Consider the following 22,830-nt stretch of genomic DNA (forward strand, 5'->3'; position numbering starts at 1 on the left):
GATTGGACTTGCTCAATTTGAGGAAAACACTGTATTTACTCACACTGAAAATTACCAGTTAATTTTGGGGATTTCTATTGACTTCTTATAGTGTCACTCTCTTCCAGCATGAATTCCTGTAAAAAATACAGCACTGCCCTACCTATCTTCAAGTACCGTAAGAATGTTGTTAGCCTCTTCCCACGATCACTAAACAGTAAACAAACTCGCACCTGATGAGGTTTGTCTCTTCAGAAAGCTACAAAGGAAGATTGGGTACCATTTTCATGCAAGTTGTATCAGCTTTGTTAGATTTATAGCCTGCCTTTCACTCAGGAGCTCAAGGGGGCATGCATACCAATCCCACCCCCTCAACAACCAGGCAGGCTTGGCCATGTGTGTGTGGCTGGCCCACAGTTGCCTAGTGAGCTGCTGTGGCTGACTGGACACAAACCTGGGTCTCTGAAGTGCCAATTCAGTGCCTTCACCACTACACCAGACTGGCTCCCTATGCCAGAGAAACAGTTCCGTCCTTAAAGACACTGATTTCAGCAGCATGGCAATAGTAAAAAAAGAGACTGCAAGAAGTGGAGTGATTTTCCAATGTTTATTAATACAAAATCCCTCCAAGATGTGAATGAGTTAAAGACACAGCAAATAAAAACATTCAGTGGGCTCTAAGGCACCCAGTGTTGTTCTGGCAGATGGGATTGTTATTTTTGGATACTTTCTCAAGGATTAAGACCGAAGCACTGAATGGAAGCATAACCGTCAATCCACAACAACCTTGTTGAATAATAATAATACGCATTCTAATCTCAGCACCTAACACCACAACCAAGAGCAGTGATATGTACCAAGTTTGAAAAGGCACATGCAGAACTATTTATCAATGGTGAAAAACAGTCAGCCTATAGGGCAAAAACTTGAATACAATATGTTCCTTCAGTTTAGTGCCAAACCCCAAAATATCTGGAAGAGGTAAGGTCAACAAGTGTGAAACCAGCCACAGATGAAATGCTACTGTGCCAAGTTATAATTTGCATAATTCAAATGTCAATATTCATGAGATGATAATTTGCTTCAAACCTGTTTTCCCCATAAAGAATGCATGTCCAAAAGCAAGGGAGAGAAAAGAGACAACAGTTCACTGGGGGAAAAAAAATTAAGACTATTTCTACTTTCCTTAGCCAATGTTATTTAAGTCTGTAAGATTAAACTGAACTCTTAGCATCTGTCTTGTATAATAACTCTGTAATATTTAAATAATACTAAATTAAATTTTCATCCATAATATTGTCCATGTGGCTTCAGCTTTAATCTGTTGTTTTGACAATAAATTCACATAATTTGACATTTAAATTTAATCAAATATTCAATTTCTACTCTAGTTTACAAAATTTTGGTACTCAGTTACTGAATCAAAATTCATAATTTTCTGAATACTAAATCAGCAAAAGAGATTTGCTTTTCCCCATAAGTTTACAAAACAAAACTATAATAGAAAAATACATTTTATGGTAAGTAAGCAGACAAATTATGTACATACTGGAAAAACACTATCCATTGTTACTGATCTAGCATTCCATACCCAAAAACACAACCTAAGTAATACTTTCATTCAACATCTGCGTGCTTGCCATCAAATACAGCTGATCAGAATTATTATGTGATTAACTTTTTAAAGTACTTTACTTTATAAGTAAAGAAAAAGTGTCTAAAGTGCTTAAAGAATCTCCTCGTCTCTTACTTTGTTAAACTGATAGGGGATTACTTTGTTGAGCACCATCAGAACTAAATATGCCTCAACTATTTCACAGTATTTATTTTCCTCACAATGGTGATAAGAATCCTGTATTTTTTCAATGTATTTTTGTAGATGCAATTTAAGAACCTCCAAACACTAGCACTGCAACTCAGTAAAACAAATTAGAATGCAGATGAGTTGTGGAATATTAATAGCTGAATAACTGAACTGACAATGTATATGGGTCTGCATACATACCTCTCAGTAGCAAAAGTCAATTCTACTTTTTAACTACCACATCATTCAAATTTCCACAAGATTCAGGGTAATTAGGATTATATTTTCAGAATTCCAAATGTGAATAATATCTTTAGAATAGTCCTTTTACTCCCCAGTGGAGTTGGCATTTGATATTCAAGCCAGTTATAAGAAAAATTTTATTTCATAAGTCAAATATGTAAGTAATATAAATTTGAGGTTAAGTACTCTAAAAAAAAATCACAAATACAGGGAGTCTTGCCTACAGAAAATCACATTGTAAACAATTCCTTGGTGTACATGATAAATACACACTTCCTTCTACGCAGTTTTAACTTGATTCAAGTTGGTTGAAAGGGAACATACAAGAAGAACCTGAGAAAACCAACTGGACAGACAATTCAATTGAGAACATCCATCCTGAATTTCTAAGATTGCATGTATCTATTTTTTCAAACAGGAAAATTATGAATGTGCTTTGATATAAAAAAGCACTTTTCTTTACACTCTTTTGTGAAGTTTCTTAAACAGCCAAGAGATACAGAAAGTTAAATATAGATAGTGTGCAGGGAAAAAAGATAAAATTTTGTAGGGCTAGAAGCAAATTAGGGCAACATTTGAACATATTTTATACTACAAGCTTAGGATAGGCCTCTGACACAGGGAATTTTTAAAGATTCAGAAGTGCTTTGTAACCAAGATCATTTAAACAGTTTTAAGTCTAAATGCAGGAAAATTATTTACTGTGTTATAAAGTTTTTATATTTGATATTTCCAAGAATCTATCAATTATATTGTTTGTTTTCAGGGCTCAGTTTGGAAATTAAGACATAGAGTAAGTCTTTAGTTTATAAATGTGAGACGTGATTTAAGTGGATTCTGATCAAAGCTTAATTACAAGTTGAGGCCTGCTAGTTGAGAACAATTAAAGGACTGTTTTACAAACATGAGTGAGAATGAACACATCATAAAGAAACAACAGAAGCATCTCTAAAAATCCTTAAATTATACTGATTAGTTAGAAATATATACAATAGTGAAATACAGATGACATCTTCCAGTCTGTAAAGTAATGGACACTAAGTACCAACTTAAAATTGTAGTACTTAGGATGAACAACAAAGTTAAGTCTTGGAGTCTGACAGTAAAAGAGCTACCTTGAACAACAGAACAATGACTGAAACATTAATTCATGTTCTCCCCCTTTTCTTTTGATGGACATTTTTTCTGACTTTATTAAAAGGCTTTTTAAAGTTTCAGTGTTTAGCTCCTTTTCCTATAGGCTAAATCTGAGTAATAGAAATCCTAGAAAGGAGAAAAGCAGTGGGGGCAGGGTGGAGGGAAGTTATACTAAGATCATACTTGTCTTTGTTATATCATTCAGAATTAATTATCAGTCAAGCAACCATAAGACAAGTAGTCAAGTTTCATCTAAGAGAAGCATATAGCTATAACCTGAAATATCCCTTTGTCAAAAAAACAATGTTTTCCTATTATACTGCAATACACTCTTGCTAATACTTCAGTAGAAGCCAATTTCAGTCCAAGCATTTTGCACTAGTGGTGGTCAGGCATTGGAAGTAGCAAGAATGTATTAAACTGTTCTTTGAGCTTGTTGTAGCTGTTAACCAGGAACATCACTGGACAACATTGGTTAGACTACTAGTGGAACCACTCAACCCATTTTCACTTTTCTGCAGTGTTTTCACAGCTGTTGGCACTTGCAATCCTGTTGTCAACGTGAGTCCACCGCACCAAACCTAAAAAATCCGACATGAAAGATAAAAAATTATCTGAGCTTTCTTCTTAAAAAGAAAACAGATTGTCACTGGAATCACATATTTCCTACCCTCTTATTTGGGAAATGGCTGCTTTATTACGGCTGCTTCAAAATCAAGATGTGTTCCCTTTCTTTTTTTCTGTTAACCAGAACTCAGCACTGTGCCCCAACCCTAAGCTGTATTTTCAATTTCAACTCTGGTATGCTGAACCAGCCAACTTCAATCTACACTTTGAAGCTGGCTTGTTTCAAGAAGGTCATGACATTTGGCTGTACTAAAGAATAGTCAACAAAAGCTCACCTTACAAGTATAACTCAGTACAGCTTGTTCATATCATGATGAACCCTACTTTATCTCATGTTTATCTTTTTATTAAGAATTGTTAATGCTTAGGACATACCAAGAAAAACACAGTGTTATTTTAAAATTGAGTGTACCTTCTGCACAATACAGACACTTCATTTGTTATGCAAACAACTTGTATCATATGAGAAAAGCTGTATGTTTGCTCTAATAAAGTTTTTGTGAGAATGGAAACAGAAAATGGTAAGACGCAAGGTAGAACTAGATTTGACTGCAAAAAGCTGAATAAACAATTTGAACTTGTTCACCTTTGCCCAATTTTTGCTGGTTTCCCTCTCACTGAAGTCCATCAACAAGCTCTTATTTCTTTCCTCAGAATTTCTCAAATTTTAGAAGAGGTTGTCCAGAAAGGAGGATGTTGAAATGGGGAAGATAAGTGAGAACTTCTTCCCCTTTACACAAGTGGTCTTCTCTCTGTGCAAGTCTGGATTCTATTACTACCAGAATGCTACCTCCTTCAATATAACTTATTCTATGCAACTATTTGCAGAATATGAAACAGAAAGATACTTAAGTATTAAAGTTGGAAAAAGAAAGCTTTCTCATTGTCACTTGGAAAAAAGAATGGATAAAGAATGTATGTACTCAGAACATAAGTTCGGCAATCTACAAAAATTATGCACCTAGATTTTATAGCTATAAGAGCATGTGTTAAAGATTTTTTTTAAGTCTAAGCTATCAATTCTAAGTTTTTTAGTTAGATGTTTCTCTGAATCCTTGAAGAACATGGGAATTAAATCATTCAGACAATCACTTAAAAAAAGACACAATGAATTTGTCTAAGCAAGTATAGATGATTGCAGGCTTTGTCATGCACATCAAAAGCTTATAAGTAGCCTAAAATATATTATATTACAGGTTTCCTCATAACATATTAAAATTTGATTTCATGTACAAGAATAATTAAAGTAGTAAAACTGAAACATTGCAGCAGCAATTTAATTAGATAATAAATACTAACCATAAAGCCTGGTATTAGAGGTTGGGTAAATTTTGTTTTGAAAGTATAAAGCAACTGTTTTGAGCTTGCATTATAAAAAGAGAGTTGACCTAAAGAGAGAAAAGCAGATTAATACTTCCATTTCAAAAATAAATCTCAAAAGTCTTTTCAATCAGGAAATCTTCAAAATCTTCAAAAGTGTATTTGGTTCCTACCTAACACGCCATTAGCAATCACCCACCAACAGTGTTAAGAAGTCTTGCTATCAGCATATGGGACTAAAGAGAAAAGCAAATTTTACCGCATGAATGGGTAGCTAAGCAGCAGCTCTTGACTCAGAATAGATGGACTATGGAATAGCAAGTCGCTTAAAGCCTGCTTTCTGTGCCAACTACCAGATAAACTAGGGAGCAGAAAGCACGGAATGAGAGCACATGGATGCACCTACACCCAGAGCTGTAATTCCCAATGGCCAAAAAGGTAATCCGTTCATATATTTAAAGCACGTAGAACTATTCCTATGATAGCATCTCTGAACTGTTTTGCCTGTTCAGACAAAACATCAGTTTAGACCAACACTACTTTCAGCACTGGTTACTTAAGTAGCTCTGAAAGTATACAGAGGAACCATAACCTGTACTACCATTTACACCCAGAAAATCAAAGACACTGCCCTTGTGAGTAAAGAGATTCCATTTCACAGCTAATAACAAATTGTCTTTCCTTGTAATTGTATTTGATTCTAGTTTATGACCATAATAAAGTTTTTTTTGTTTGACCTATTCAATTTAAGATAATGAAGTTAAAAAAAATGATTATATAATGCACACAAGAAGTATTTTCCTGTGATTGTTCAAAAAATCCCATTTCCCTAACTCCCTGCCCTCCTGCCCCTGTTTTAAAGTGAAAGGGATATTCTCTATTCACTTTTGACACTGTTTCATAGTGAAAAGATCCAGGGCCACTGCAGTAGTTTTGAATCATGCCTGACAAATGGAAAGAACTATAGTTTAGAAAAGCTGCAAGATTCTGTATTGCTAATTGACATAACATTCTATAAGATATAGGATTTTCCAATCCTGTATCAACACACTTCAGCAGTACTTTAATCTACCCTAAATAACTGCTCAGAAAACCATTTATTTCTTTGTTATATGTGCTGCTTTTCAAAACCAGATTTATCCGGAGTGGCTTAACACACACATTCTGAACAAATAAAATGCACAGTAAAACACAGTAATTAAAATTCTAAACATTAAAATGATAAAAGCAGCAGCACCAGTGATTAAAAAGTTACTAAGCTAAACTCAACAAACCAAATGATTAAAATGCCTGGAAGAATTTTTAAAAAATCAGATCCAAGCATGTATCCTGGGGAAGGCATTCCAGAATTGGGGGGGAAGTGTACTATCACTGAAAAGGCCCACATCTATTCCTTCAGATATTATAAAGCCCTTTACATCTTGAAATTAAGACTGGAAATAAACTGGAAGCCAGTAAAGTTTGTATAAGATTGATATAATACCCAGTTTCAATTAATGCTCTTGTTCTCATCCTGTAATACATTTAGAAACTGATTAACTATACTAAAAAAAAAAAAAAAGATTTTTATCTTGCTTTATAGAAAACAGCTTAAAGATAAATTCAAACCCAGATTTTTCAGACCTTGTCCACAATATTACTTTATTTCAGTTTTCTCAGTAATAGCTTTGAAGTCTTAAAATTACCTCCATCAAAGTCACAATAGACTCCTATCCTGTCTGGAACCACGACATCTAGTGTTTTTGCTTTATTATTGTGTTTGGCTGCAAACGTAGTCTGGAGCCAGTTATTTATATGAACACACCAGCTTGTATTCGTCTTTCCCAGCTGATCAAATTTTCCCAAATTTTTATATGCTACTCCTACACTGTATGTCTTGCAGTCCCTCTGGGCTTTCACTTCCCAATAATGCTGTCCATTTTCAATGGTAGTATCTCCTGTAATGAAACATAGTAACACCAGTTAACACTTCATGTCAGTTTAGATTGCTCAGAGATTAAGAGCACACATATGTTAAATATCAGACACAAAGCATACAAGCGTAAAGTTGAGCTTATACGTGATGGTAAATCTCTAACTTTATACAGCTTCCAGTTGGGCTCCCCCTCAATGGTCACTAGAAGGGCTTCTACAGATTCTTCTTGTTCCTCAGAACCTTGAACTCATGAAAAGAGCCAAAGAGAAGAAATGCAGAAAAGACCATCTCAAACAAAGAACAGATATAGTGCAAACCAAAATATAATCAACGAAAAGTAGAACAACAAGAAAGAAATGCCTTCAAATTAGCGATTTGGACACAGTTACTAAGAGCATCATGGACTGCAAGAAGAAACAATCTCTGAGTCCTAGGTTAAGAAAAAAATGACTGTACCCTTGACCAGCAAGAAGTCACATACTTTGGGGATGTGATGTGAGCAGAAGGTGAACTAGAGAAAAATTATTGCTTTTGGCAAGTTTGAGAGAAGAAGACATGGAAAGAAAGGGTAAAATGGATAAATGAGATTAAAAAATTGGTCCTTGGAACAGCTATAAGTTATTAACAAAAACTTATCAAGAGATAAACATTTGTTCATACAATCAACAGTTGAACCCGACTTGATAGCACCTAACCAACTATCCATCTAGGCAATGAACTAACACATTTGGGGTTTCCCCCCTCTTTCTTTCAATCCCTTTTCTTGTGTTGGTATGTTTTTTAGATGGTAATAATCTAATTTGTGAAGTCTGTAAGTAGCTCTTAGAACTTTTTTTTTGGTTTCCAACTGGGATAAGAAAGCTTTAAAGAAATAAAGGAATGCATAACTCTATAATTAAAAAGTCTTATAAAAAGACCTTACCCAAGACTGTATATGATTCCCCAGTAAATCTATCTCTGCTGCCCCTTATCAAAGGTGAGCGTGAGCTAACCGATGACCGCTTTGGAGATGGAGTGCCACTTCTGTAAGATGCAATAAATGAATTTGTATTGACTGTGATATATAATAAAAATGACTATAGCAAAGTGAGTTAAGGCAACAAATTAGTCTGGACACTTTGAAAAGAGAAATAAGTTCAGCAAAACATTTAAGACAAAAGACTGTCCAAGTAGGCATGCTTTACATTTCTATATTTTCAAAACAAAAAGCCATGCAGAGAATAGGATAGTGGAACAGCACATAAAGCATACTGCAACCACAGAAAAGTTACTGACAAATTATTAAATGGTTATTCTATAACACCTAAAACGTCTGCTTATGATGATGCCCAAATTTGGCCATATTAATATCTTAAATGTTAGTATATTAAAACCAGGAAAACGCCCAATTTCAATATTGCATCACCCATTCTTCCTTAGTGTATTTTCCAGCTTTACAAGCATTGCACCAATAGTACAGGGAGTCCTCAGTTAATGACCACTTGCTCAGCAACCATTTGAAGTTACCACAGCATTGAACGAGTGATAGTTATGACCAGTCCTTGAAGTTCCAGCCGTCCCAGCACCTCCCCAGTCACATGATGACAAACTGGGTGCTTGGCAATCAGCTCACACTTATGAGGATTGCAGTGTCCTGTGGTCACATGATTGCCATTTATGACCTTACCTGCTGGCTTCCCACAAGCAAAGCAAGGAAGGTCTTAAGTCACTCCTGTAAGTTGCTCCCGCTCCTGCCACTTTTTCTCCCAAGGAGCCTGGCTATGGAGTACAAGGTCCCAGGGAGCCCACAGCACCCCTCTGCCCACACTCTGTAGTGCATGCTTACGCAGCACTGCAGCAGCCACCTGCGCACCCTCCTGCACCAGCAGCAGCCACCCCCACCCTGGCCACATTCGCACAGTGCCACAGCTGCCAACTGCACACCCTCCTGCACTGGCAGCAGCCGCCATCCCCAGCCTGTCCACTCACACCATGTTCCAGCAGCCACTTACCCATTCGCCAGCCTTCTTGTGAGCTGCCCAGGACTTCCCCATTCACTTTGCTTGTTGGAAGCTGGCAGGAAGTTGTGAGGAGGTCTTCACTTAACAGTTCGTGATCCTTGTTTAACAATGGCAATGGGGACTGCCAGGATTGCTGTTGCTAAGCAATGCAGTCACATGATGTCGCATTTTACAACCGCACTGCTTAGTGACAGAAATCCAGTCCCAAATACTGTCATTAAGCGAGGACTACCTGTAGTCAGTGCACCTTACCCTTTATGAATGGATTGTATAAATAATGGAGATGCTTTAAATTAGGCTAATTTACTTATTATAATTTAGACTGTATTATAAGAAACCAGTATTGGCAACATACTGGTGATCAAGAATCATACTTAATTACTTCTTAGGGAGCATAGATCTGTTCTTAGTGAAGTGATGATGATGCAAAGTAATTAGGGTCACATGATTCACATACTTTGGAGTTTGTTTTCCTCTTAGGTTTTTTGGGGGGTTGGGTACATATTTTTAAAAATAAAATATGTTCTTTTGAGGCTTACATTACAATTTTGAAGTGTTTCCTGCCTCAAAATGGCAAAAAACTGTAATTCAGAAGTACAGTTGGAGGGAGCTATAGAGTTGCCTATCCCTCCTGTAGACCATAAAGCAGAAATTGTTTTTCCAAAATGAACCTTACTGTGGATGCTGAAAACATTAACCATGTAACACTGAAAAAGTGTTTCACCAAGTAAAACATTTAAGAAAAAATACTTACCAAAAGAAAAAAAGAAAGAAAGAAGTGAAGCATGAAAGACAGCAAAGCCAAGAAATTAAAGCATTTATTCAACCAAAAGGATTAATACACACATCTCTTTTTGTCATTACTGCAAAGTCTATTATATTCTAATTTCTACCATAAAAGCAATCTTAGGTTTGCTGTCATATTATGCAGAAAAATAGCAAGTTTACTAAAACACTGCCGTGTTTGGTACAAGACAAACACAGACTGAAATTAATACTTCCCCCCTTTCAAAATCTACATGCTATTTTTCCAAGTTTCCTTCACCCAGAAAATATTTTTATATTAACAGCCTTTACTAGTATTCTCAATAGCATTTATAATTTTAAATATTTGTTATACTTGAAACCACCAATCAGTACATGAATAAATACAAGCCAAATTCTGTGATTGTATTAGGACAGAACCATGATGCATACAATCAACTGATTTGATAAGCCACTGTTGTTGAGCTGTACCACTTCCATGGTATTTTGTTTGTTCAAACCAAAACCAAAACAAAAACCTGTTTTAACACTCTCTCTGTATGAAAAGACTTGCAGGGAAATTTAGAAAACTTATCTGACTAAGAAAGCCTGCTTTATTCTCTTGATGTAGAATTCTATCTAGTCCAGTGATGGTGAGCCTTTTGGGCTCGGCATGTCAAAAATTTGGAAAATGCCTAACTTGACTCTGCTGGCATGTCACCCCCCACTGAACAAAAGAGAAACAATTCTTTACGTATTCATTTATTTAAAGAAAAATACAGTCCAATCATGTGTGGTACTATGTATTATATAAAGAAATGTCAAATAATTACAAAAATGAAATACAAGTAAAACAAACTCAGTTTCTTTGGTAACTGAAACAGGGAGAATAGTTGTTGTTGAGTGTTGGTAAACACTGGTGTGTCACCCAAAACGTCAAGGTGGGTCACCTTTGACACGCTTGTCATAGGTTCGCCATCACTGATCTAGTCTGTCTATAGAGGGCAAGAAGCAACCAAGGTTTTAATTCACACTGCAGCCGGTGCATAGGCAACACAGAGTTTCGCCAGTCAACCTCCCCTAATAATGATTGATCCAAAACTGTTAACACAGTGCTGCATGTTTATCTATTCATTTCATCAGCTGCTTGAGGTTTTCGGAAAAGGGGGGATCTGTTTTGATATCAACTTCATTTTTAACACAGTAGGCAGCTCAAACCTTAAGTGTTCCTTCAGCAAAGAGATTAATGTCAAAAAAGTCAGACTGAGAGGCAACATAGGAAAGAGCAGAGTCTGCCTAAAGAAATGCCTCTATTGGATAGTTTTAAGGAACAGATATTTCATTATAATTCTAGCAGTGTCAGAGTCCTCCATTTACTTTGAACTAGGAAATGATAGATTGGGCTCCATCTTTATTATGGAGTAAGTGGTCCACTACCTACTATGAATATTACAGCCACCTCAGTGTGATGGGAAAAAGACCATAATCTGCCCAAACAAACAGACCCTAATACATGCTACAGGACTGCCTAAATCTGAAATAGGTAGATAGCAAGAATCCTTAGATTGTTAAGTGCAGACACTGAGCTGCCCAGGCTGGCTCAGGGGCTATGAAAGCGTGATACTAAATAGGACTACCCATTTAGAAGGCCTGGAGGCAAAGGACATACCACATTGGTGTACATATGTAGGGGCATTTGCAAGATTTGAGACTTTTGTCAAAATGAGGAAAGCTGCATTGTGCTATAAGTTTTGCCCCTTCCATATGACACACATACAAACATCATGACACACATATAAAAGGGGTGGAGCTCGCACTGTGGCATTCCAATGCTGGTTTCATCATTTGCCTCAACCCCCTCCCAATGTGTGTGTATACGTGTATGTGTAAGAGAGAATGAATATGAGAGAGCATACGTACATGGGAAAGGCTTTTACCGAGAAAGTGCTTGTACAGCTACTTTTTTACCAGGACGTGGTTATTTATTACTGAAATAAATTTAAAACAAGCTAGGCAGTTTCCTATTTCAATTTTTTTCATTTAAACTTAGTTATTTCTATTTTGCAAATTATTAGAGGTTATGCAATGCCTTGGATGCTTTGCACAAAGGAAATTAAAAGGGTTATGCAAAAAGTGACAAATTAAAGCACACTGACGAATCCACTGAAACACAGTGGCTTGTGTACTGGTAAAGGCTGTGGGATTCATGCCAAGCCTAGAGAGAGACAGAACTGAAAGGAAAAAAAACAAAGAGTAAAGCTGGAGGCTAAACCCTAGGGCTAAGAGGAGGCACAATTTCACCTTGTACTGTTCTTCAGAAGGGTAATCTGGCCACTGTCAGATAAAAATAGGTTGTTAAAGGCTACTTTCTGCTACACAGTCTTATACTTAAAAAGCAGTAATTTATTTTTTAAAACAACTTCTAAATTATTACTACTATGGGAGGAACTGATGCTATTCAGCCTTATTTTCATCTACTTGCATGATATGCAACATTGACACAACATGCTAATCCAGAATTGGCACTAACTATAGTTTACATACTTACCCATAAGCAGTCTGCCAGACAATATGGCAAATTATGGCCAGACACAGTTTGCTGTTAACTCTCCAATGTAAGCCAATATCCCAACTGCTTTCATTTTTTCCCCTCTTCTACAAACATCTTAGGAAAAAACTGATGACCTTCAAGCTGACACTAAGCTTCCCCTACTTCTCTTAATGCCCTTACTATGGCTGGTGTACTCAATGTGACTCTACCTGAACCAGGAAAGTAGAACTTTGGTGCTTCATGGCTTAATTATTTTCACAATTTTCCCCACAGCTTTATGGTTACTGCATGTGTAGCTAAGTGAGACCAGAGAAACCATGATTCTTAATGACCTGCACTGCCTGCCTATGATTTACTGCGTCCAATTTAAAGTGTTGATAAAGCCCCCAAATGTTATGGTTCCATCGGCAGGGCTGGTTCCCAACACAGTGATGAGAAGTAGGTGCTGATACCGCCATTATACAATTCCCTCTTGATAAAGTGTGAGTCCCCCACACCCCCAATTTTGCTTTAAATGATGGCTGAGGATGTGCAAGTTCACCCAAGCATTTGTTCAAGGGCCAGTCTTTTAAGATCAATTTCATTTGTTTGATTTTTATTGCTTTGTAGAAACTGTTTATTGCTGTTTTTCTACACTGTTCTGGATTCCTTCAAAAGCCTTAGCAGCAGAGCAAATGAACCAACCAACAAATAAATAATATATACACATACTGTTTCAATACCCACACACTTGTGGGACCAAAACACAGAAACAACGAAAAGGCTGAAACAGTTCTACCTTATGGCTGCTCCTGTCCCTGTCTTCACAACCAGACACCAGAAGGGGGAGGTAATCATAGGTTAAGAAACACAATCTGTTTGGATTTGGACAACACATGGAACCATGATTAAGGTAAGAAAAACGTCTGCAAGCTATGAGTATAAATGGTGGCCTAAGTATGCAACCACAATCTAAACCATGGTCTGGGTTTGCACATAGCTTATGATATAATTTACATCATAGTACATATAGTAACATTAGCTATGATTGTTTTACTTGAAATGTTCTTAAATTATGGCTGCAGTTGTGATTCCAGGAACAAATGTCTACAGATTATTTGCATAACTGCCTTTCCCTCCTCTTGTGCTTTGCCTGAATATCCATAGAGTGTTATTTCTTCCAATCACTTGGATGAGGGCTAAGATTTCTGATGATAACAAAAGACAATGCCATTCCTTTGATGAAGGATAACATATGACTCATATATCTGTAGTGGCTGTTGTGCTATTTGCTGATCCTCACTGAAAATTTATTTCATTTCAACTAACTTTAGCACCTTGGGCTTGATTTTCAGAATTTTTAAACACTGTTGGTTAAAAAAGATATAAAATGAGATGATTTTGTTTTAACAAGGCTGATCTTACAAAAGCCCCAAAGTTCCACATTTGTAACTGTGATAAGGAAATCTTAACCTTCAGTGTACAGGAGAATTGTTCTTTTAAGATTTTCTATCATACATTAAAAAAAGTTTTCCCCATTGTTGTGACATAATCTTCCGATTATTTTCATATTTATTTATATTTCAAATTTACCACCACCCATCTCACTGCAGAGTGACTCTATATATATATTTAGTTTATGCTTTCTATATATTCAGTTTATGCAGAAATCTGCTTCCAAAAATGCATCATTTACACATAAGATTCATAAGTGAACACTAAAATGCAAAAAGTTAATAATCCCAAATATATCAGTAATATAGTCCATTATATTTTGCACAGCAATATTTATACACTTAACCAGAAAAAGTGAAATATATTGTCTTGTAATGTTACTGCCTTATCACTTTTTGCACAAAAAGAGAATTCTCATTTCTTCCAGAGATGGAATATTTCAAGAATTATCTCGAAGTGCTAGTAATATGAACAGTTAGAATTAATAGTCAGAGTTTCTAAAACCGAAGGAAATTTTTTTTTAATCCCTTATAAATATCCATCTTCCCTCTGACACATTGCTTAGAATAGTTCCGTTTTCTTACCTTCCTTTGTTTTCTTTTCCTTTTGTTTTGTTTTCTTGGCTTTTCCCTCCAGTAGAGTCCCACTCAACATAGGAATCTTCAACTTTTAAGTTAAGATGAGATGATGAACCATCCAGATTGAATACAAGAGCTGAACAAAGGTGTAAGGCAGATCAAAATAGAATTTACTTTTTTTATTTAATGCAAAGTCCTTTCTCTGAGCCATTGGTTTTCTCCTGAAAATTGCTTCCTTCTTTTAACTCAAAGCCCTTTAAAGTGTTTTTTATTAAAAATAATACCAGCACCTTAAAAGATAAATCAGCAGGAAAGGAGTTATTTTTAGCAACAAACAAGCATGAGAGTATCCTCATTTTTTACACTCAAACACTGGCCATTTGAGCACATTTTAAAAGTGTCAACTATTTGTAAGTTAAGTCCTCAGTTTAATACATGAAACAACAAAACCCCAACACATTTTTCAGTATTAATTCAGAAAAATGATTTACATGCAATAGAAGACAACCATGCCAATTGTTGTTAAAAGATCTAGGGAATTCTGATAGTAACTGGCTTTTAACAATTATGAAAAAAAGCAGCGTATTTCTTGTCAATGCTAACTGATATAAGGGCAAAAAATCATGCTGTCTAATTGGCAGACCACTAGATTATTAACATTTGAACTTTCAGTGGTTAAATAAATGCATTAAATGGAGAAAGCTTAGTATTTAAATGATAAGACTTAGAAACACATCTCCAATTTTTATTGCAACAGAAACATAATGCTAAGGAAATAATAGCTAACATTCTCAGAGGCCAGAAGTGTTAATATGACTTAGCAGTCAGAACTGAATCACATTCCTCATGGAATTTGCTTTATGGAAATTTAAAGTTTATTTTTGTCACTTAAATGGCATAACTGAGTCTACCTTGCCTTCATTGTTAGAAACTAAATACAATACTGTATTAAATTAGAATGCATTATAAAGTTATTTCTTATTTTAACATAGAACTTTGAATATTCTCTAGAAAAAATCAAGACATTTGTATAATGCTAAATTTGAGGAGTATGCTAAGTGAAGATTCACTCCACTAAAAGTAGCATAAATAAAATTTCATTAATGCATCTTCCATAAAAGTGTGAAACTTAGCAGAAACACAGCTGAAGAACAAAACACTCTAAAACAGTTTGTAGCAGTTCTAAATCTTACAGCAATGAATTGTACATGCGTGTTTGTGTGTTTATACACACACACTCACACACACCAGCCAAGTCCTTTTTAAAGCAACAGTTAAGATTAGTTATCCCTAAATAATCCTAGGCTTTCAATCCCAGACATAATATTCAGTACCTTTTTGCACACACTATGGCAGTGACAATTACTATTAAAAGCTTCACAGACATTTTCTTATACCAAAGTACATACAGACAACTGATAATATCTTACAGTAAACTGATCTGTGCAAAAAGGTTCAAATGTCATTCTTAGTATTCTCACACTCTCTCCATACTTGCAAGCTTTGTCTTAAACTGAAATAAATGCCAAAGCTGGCTGACAGATAATTGCTCCTTTTTGTAGGCCTTTTCATGTATATAGTGCAATTTGCAACTTCTGATAAAGCATACTGTCTAGCATCAGGGCTACGACTCAAGTAGTAAGTTACATCAGATGGAGACATGGTTACTGTCCAAAGCTAGTTCCTTTATAGTCAAGTTCAGATCTGACCCATATTTAAGACAATATATGAAGTTATTTTTAGGTAGGCAATTTTACCTTTTGTCTCTAAAGTCACGGGATCTGAATAATCCCCAGCCACAGCCTTGTTGCAAGCTCGGACACGGAAGTTCATATATTTTGAATCAAACCTTAGTCCTAGAAGAAGAAGAAAAACCTTCAGAGACACAAAGACTTTATGATGAACAAAAAAAGTTAACAGCACAAAAAAGGAATATTACACACACACAGACACACTTATGTCCATACACACACACACAGATATTAATAGCAATAGATGCTGAGGAAATGAGATGAGGTATACAAAAAGTCAATTTTATCATGCTATTTGTGCATTCAAATTGACTGACTATTCATTTTTACTGAGAGTAAAATATTGGGAATGAATTAAACATATTCCAAGATACATAACATGAAATCAAGAGTGGACAATTTGGATACTAAAAAACAAGCAAAGAATCAAGCTTAATTATGAGATACAGTGATAATGCATACATTGGAAGAACTTTATTGGAAGACTCCCACATAATTTTATTATTTTTACTTTTTTAATTGCAGGTTTTCAGAAAATTGTTATTTCCTGTATCAAAATAAAGTGTACCTAAACAATCCCACTCCCATCACTTACTTCAAGTTTTATTCCTGGAGCCTAAGAGATTTCCTGCTTATTTCCCTTAACTCTGAAAAATTGCCAGGAACAGAATGGGAGTGAGGTGAGATGGGTGATTCTGACTTTCATTTCTCTATTCATTTCAATTAGATTACTGATAGCTTAGTTAAAAAATAAGTTAAAAACTGAAAAGCAAGTGGAAATTGCGGCACCATCACCTTCTTGATCCCATAATCCAGAAAGACATAGAGAATATGAATAGTCATGTTTTGTTAAACAAATTTTATAAAAACTTAATATTACTAAGGCCCTCAGTAACCCCAGTAGCATGTGAGGTTAGGATATTAGAATAATTGTTAACAAAGTGTGTTCGTCTTGCCCATTATGTGATAACAGTTCTAGTTAGCTTTAACTTGGAATTTAGTCCTTAGTAGTGAGCAATCCTATTATTGTTCTAGTAGAGTCATAAAAATCAAATTATTTTACTAAATTCTACCATAAATTTATTTTATAATTAGAAACTACTAGAACCCAAGATAATATGAAGAGGAAATAAAAATATAATTACCTGATAATGTATATTCAGTGCCCTTAATGTAGTCTATCGATTCCCAACATCTCTCATCTTTTATGCGAGGAAGCCCATCAAAGTTGGTTTTTCTAAATTCTAGTATATAGTGATCAATTTTGTTGTCTTCTTCTGTCATTTGCCATGCTACTGTTGCAGCGTTGTCAGCTACCAGACAGTCTGTTAATACAATCTCTGGAGCTCTGGGAACTGTTAAAAAAATGTAAGCAAACAAAATATTGATAAAGTAGAATTTCACCCCTAAACTAAGCTTTAGGAAAATTCAAATGGAGGAACACAGACTTGATCACTAACACAGCTACTAAAATGTATTTGAACAAAGTGACTGCCTTCAAACATGAAACTAAGCTATTGTCTAAGTGAATTGTCTAGTTTTAGCTTAACATGTTCTGTGAAACACAGATTGTAACCCATGGTTTATGGTTTGGTTTATAAACCATGGCTTCTGCTGTGAACTGATTCATAACAACTGAGGTTTACTCAGCAAACTGGAATATGAACCAGTCCTCAGATTGCAATGGTGACTTTATCACTTGCATCAGAGGCAGGAAGCTGAATTTGACTCAAGTGCATCTTGCTCTCCATTTGGCTGGAGGAAACAAGAGCCAGTACTCACAGATTCTCTCAACTGTAGGTGTTTTCTAATACCAGTGCCAAGCATTATCTCTGGTTGCTTGGGAAAGATGAAGGACATATCAAGCAAAGCGAATACTCTGAATGCTTCCAGTAAAAAGAGGCACCCATTAATAGTGGCTGGAGTTTTGTAGTTTTATGTCACAAATAGGAAGAAGTCTAGTTCTAGCATTATTTGTGTGAGTGTAGTAGAGTGGAAAGAAAAGATGAGAAATAGCAGCAATTAATGGCAATTAAATGTACTTGTCAGTAACATTTGGACAATTCTGGATTGAAATACCAATGAGACACTCAGTGTAACTTTCAAAATTGCATTATCTAGAGAAGAAGGTCACCTGTGCATCAGTTCATTTAAATTCAACTAGTCATCACACTGAATTAAAATTACAGTTATCTCAATGTTTAGAATTGCCTAAATATTTGGGAGCTTTATATTACTAGGTTACAAGATTAATCCACAATATGACATCAGGTTTAATATCCTGACAATTTTCAATCAACGTTTTGTGAACATACAGATGCCACAAAAATGCTACTTGGAAACTGGCTATGCAAAGCTGAAAAAGATTCTTTTAAAGCAAAACTTACTGATGACTAGCAATTGGGAATAGACCCAATAACTTAATAGGTAAAGTTGTGTTTCCTCATGTATATATTTGGTAATACTGCCATCTCCTAGAATGCAACAAAGACCGCTTCGTTCCCACTTCCATTTATTCTTTGCTAGCTACTGCAGCGAAACTCTGGTACTATATCAACAAGCATTACAAAACATGAAATACAACCTACGTTGCAATATACACAGTTATGAACCTCTTTACTTCCCTCTTCCCCTCACCTCAAAGATATACTCTAAAACAAATTGTGAAAAAAGGAAATACCTTCTTTATTATATTTATTTAAGGAGGAAGATATATTATATTGCAACTCATTCTTTTTTTTTTTACCTGGCAAGAACTTTAGTGCCTGAAGCATTTGCTGCTCCTGAGAAAAATCCACCATCAAGTGTGTCATATTCTCACTCACTCTGGGTTTCAAAGACAAGCGGAATGCTGGAGCCATTGTGACTCTAAAATTAGGAATTAGAGAGAGAGGCTTTTAACTTTCTGATAATACCTACTGTTCTATAAGACGCAAACTACTTGGAAAGTATTTTAGTCAACACACTGAAACCTAGATACTTGATAAACTGCAAGTAGTAACACATTCCCCATGAGTCACTCTTACAGAACAGTTTTAAAGGCAGAAAAGTGACAGTAACAAGTTAGTAGAATTTTTTTGGTAGCCAGCAAACTTTTAGCAATCCTGTACCTAGTGCAGGAATAAATAAGGCTGAATTGGCAAATAATGTGCTTTTCCATATACTGTATACTAACTGGAACTGTGAGCAAAAGAGCAGTTGTTTCATAAATGATTCACTGACAGTGTAAAATTCAGATTTTTCAATGTCAATTGCACATCCTATTTAAGGATTATCTACAAACTGCCTTTTATATTATCAACAAACTGTCAAGATAGCAAAAGTGGTTCTAATGATTTGTGCAACTGGGAAATTAAGACTTATTGCCAACACTTTCTTATTCTAAGTAGCTTATTTGTAATGCACAGTAACTTATACAAATAGTGTATTTTTAACTACAGTACCTGGATTGTATATTACCAAGGATCATTTGCTTGGTTTACAGAAAGAGTATTTCCCCCTTGTCTTTACAAGTGTACCAAGCAAGAAAGCCAGAGTTAAATCCTAAAAAACCTATGGGCTTGGTTCCATTCTCAGAAAATTAATTCCCTATGCCCATCAGTGGAAGGGGAGTTTTTCTTACCAACCCTTAAAATACTGAGGAGAGTGGAAAACTCTCTGGAACAGTTTAGGAAGTGATGCAAGGGGCTGGGGAACCAATCAATCTAAAAATAATAAAATCATCCTCTCCTCACTCTGAATGAGAGCTTCCAGGCTCCAATGAGTTTTTATTACCAAAGAAAACAGCAGGATCAAAATCTTGAAGAAACATTACAGTGAGTAAATTTTAAAGAAGTAATACAGGCACTGAGAAAGATCAAAATGGGTATTAGGTTTGTAAAGGGTAGCATCTATTTTGGACATATTACATGGCTGGGAAATTACAGAGTTCATGTCCTACTTAAGTCTTATTCAGGGCACGCTATTACATGGCTGGGCAATTACAGACTTCATGTTCTACTTAAGTCTTATTCAGGGCACGCTAAATCTATTTTAGAAAATTATATCACAGTTTTAAAAATCTAGAACCGGAAAGGTATGATGAACACTAAAATAAATTCCCAAAAGCTATAGAGAAAGCAGCTTTAACAGAAGAAAGGGCAAATCATTATACTATACTGAAGCCAGTTTTGACTACTATTCACAGATGAATTAAAAGCTAGAACAGCTTTTTTTGGATAGAAATAGTGATTTGGAACTTGCACAATTATAGCAGTTCTCTATTATTCTGCACATAATTGAAAAAAGGATGCTGCTGCTTTCAGAATCACTTTAATGAACCGACTTCTTAAAAAAGTGACATCTTTTTTCAGGCTTGTGTGTTAACACATGAAAAAGAGCATGAATTTTTAAATTAGTACTACAGAAGTGCTATGCTCATGTGAATTCCAAAGTACCTTTTAAAAATTATTTTCAAAATATGTACAGTACTAATACATACTCATACATATATCTACAAACAAATATGCAAATATGACTCAAAGAGGGACATTTCTTGCAGGGGCAAGTACCTTCAAGATTGGTTTCAGCTGGAGTTAGCAACCCTAGGCTAACAAGCTAGGCACCTCATAAGTTTTTTACTGTGTTTATTTAGGTTCCTTATTTCTCCTTTTGGGGAGGAATATTCTTAATTTTAAAGTCATGTTCCTTTTATTAAGGATGTCCCATAAGATATTTTAAAAACAAAGCCATAGTGGGCAAAGTTTAAACAGAAAATGTAAAAAATAATTGGAATATGGTACTTCTAGCTAACCACATTGCTGCTATGTGACAGGAAAACATGAAATAGACCAACACTCATTTTATGAGTAGTTTAATTTGCTCTATGCTCACCTCTTAAGAAATTAACCTGTCTTGGTCTGTGCACTAGATGTGGACACTGATCATTTTTATCCTCGCGATTCCATGACCTGAACATATTTCAAATTCCAACTAACTATATATATAAAATAATCTCCTCACCTATATGAAAAACAAATATAAATAGCAGATGTAGAAATGCCCTACCTGCAAATGTTCCTAGCAATCTGGTTGTTTTGGAAATATGTTCCATACCAAATTTCAGCTTTCTAGGTCACGCTGAAGAACCCTAACAAATTGCAATATTTATATCTAGCATCATATAAACAAACATTTTGAGACTGTCTATCAGAACCTCCAACTAAATTTGAAACTGCTCCTGATGTAAGAGGCTAACACTAGAAAGAATTATTATTTTCCTAATCACATTTCTATTTAAATGGTACTTTTTTCAAGTGAAAGTTAACACATACCACATGCATAAGGAAACATAAGGCCAAACAGCAATGCATCTCATCACCATGCAAAACATAATCCTTTGGTTGCATAAACCACATCAGAAAAATGACCTGATTCTAGAATTCTCAGTTCCAGTTAAGAAAAAAATTACAAACAGAATCAAATGAGTTTGTACTGTACCTATCCTTGATCTGTCTGGCAGCCTTGAGGTACATCAGGAAGAAGAGAGAGAAGGTAGTTAATGGTTTCATGCAAGTTTCATCTGCAGTAACATGCCAAGAAAGAGTTAGTGAATGACTCACAAAGTCAATCAGAAAGTTATAATTGAAGATTTTGCATCATAAGCCATTGTTAATTCAAATTAAAAATTCAGTAATAAGCAACAAAGCCACGGAAAGAACCCACAAACAACTGTGCATAATATGCCATCAATTTTCTGGGATATTAAGAAGAATAGCCCAACTCATGAATATCCAAGATATACTTGCTGGTTTCTTGGGCACAACAGTTATTAACTGGTGTCAGGGCTTTCAGAAGAGGTAACATGCAGGAGCACGTACAAAGCACCCCATTTTGAATAGTTAAAGCAGCTCCATATTTTTTCAGACTTGTATAGCTGCTTTGGAAGCTGCTCCCAACCAACTCCACAGGTCTGTGCATCACAGCAAAAGATCTGCTGGAGCAGTTTATGAAGCAGCTGTGTAAGCCTGAAAAACGATGGGGCTGCTTCATCTATTTGGAAAGAGATGCCTCTTACATGTTTAATTGTCTTGTTTATAAATTGTTTTGCAGACTCTGCACAGCCCAAATGAATACAAGTTGCATTTGCTAGAGAGCTGTGCGAATGCCTCTACTTACATAGTTACCTATATACTAGACAAGGTTATTTTTTCATCTGCACAATTAAAATATATTCTTCAACTCAAACAATTTTATTACTTAGCTTTGGCAGGAAAAATATATTACTGACATTTTCTGGTTGTAAGGTAATGATTATCTTTTGAAATACTATAAAGGGACACAGGGAATTGGATTAAAAATCTAAAAATTCGGCCCTATACAATTTAAGGTTGCATGCGTGACACTGGAAACCATTTTCAAGAAATTCCTGATTCTGCTTTCTTGTTTGGTTAACCTGTAATTCTCCTTAGAAGTTATATGTGGAAAAATTCTCAGACTATAATTCTACATAGAAGATTTTGTACAACATTAACACAAATGCATATTCTTATACGACAATCATTCAAAATAAGGAGAAAATCAGTAATTTGCTCTCTGAATATTTGACAGAACATCCATATTCACTAGACAACTAATATGGAAAACAAATATGGAGGACAAAATCACTTTTAATCAGATGCTCAAACCTGGCTGTTTTTGCACATACTAGAAGGCTTGGATAGAATCAGAGCTTGGATAGAAAAATGCTAACTCCTAAGCTTCGCATAT

At 35.4% G+C, this 22,830-nt stretch overlaps 1 protein-coding gene across 9 annotated transcripts in view; it reads right to left on the reverse strand.

Annotated features, from left to right (window-relative positions):
* Positions 1-572: 572 nt before the first annotated feature.
* The window catches only part of FSD1L (fibronectin type III and SPRY domain containing 1 like), a 37,056-nt gene continuing 14,798 nt past the window's right edge, over positions 573-22,830 (reverse strand). For 3 of the 9 annotated variants that reach the window (XM_088130495.1, XM_088130500.1, XM_088130494.1), the window contains 10 exons: positions 21,562-21,584; positions 18,830-18,951; positions 17,229-17,438; positions 16,090-16,188; positions 14,339-14,468; positions 12,071-12,103; positions 7,948-8,048; positions 6,796-7,047; positions 5,090-5,178; positions 573-3,744 (listed from right to left, as the gene is read on the reverse strand). In XM_088130495.1, coding sequence (XP_087986621.1) covers positions 3,622-3,744; positions 5,090-5,178; positions 6,796-7,047; positions 7,948-8,048; positions 12,071-12,103; positions 14,339-14,468; positions 16,090-16,188; positions 17,229-17,438; positions 18,830-18,951; positions 21,562-21,584 — 1,182 coding nt within the window. In that variant the 3' untranslated portion in view covers positions 573-3,621. Of the gene's footprint in view, positions 3,745-5,089; positions 5,179-6,795; positions 12,104-13,098; positions 13,175-14,338; positions 14,469-16,089; positions 16,189-17,228; positions 17,439-18,829; positions 18,952-21,561; positions 21,585-22,830 lie in introns of those variants that run through there. The other 6 variants (XM_088130499.1, XM_088130497.1, XM_088130498.1 and 3 more) reach the window with 4 other exon arrangements.

Source organism: Python bivittatus, unplaced genomic scaffold (assembly GCF_059951505.1).
Source record: "Python bivittatus isolate LINGU-HERP-01145 unplaced genomic scaffold, Pbiv_v1 ctg000850_np1212, whole genome shotgun sequence".
NCBI classification, from domain to species: domain Eukaryota; kingdom Metazoa; phylum Chordata; class Lepidosauria; order Squamata; family Pythonidae; genus Python; species Python bivittatus.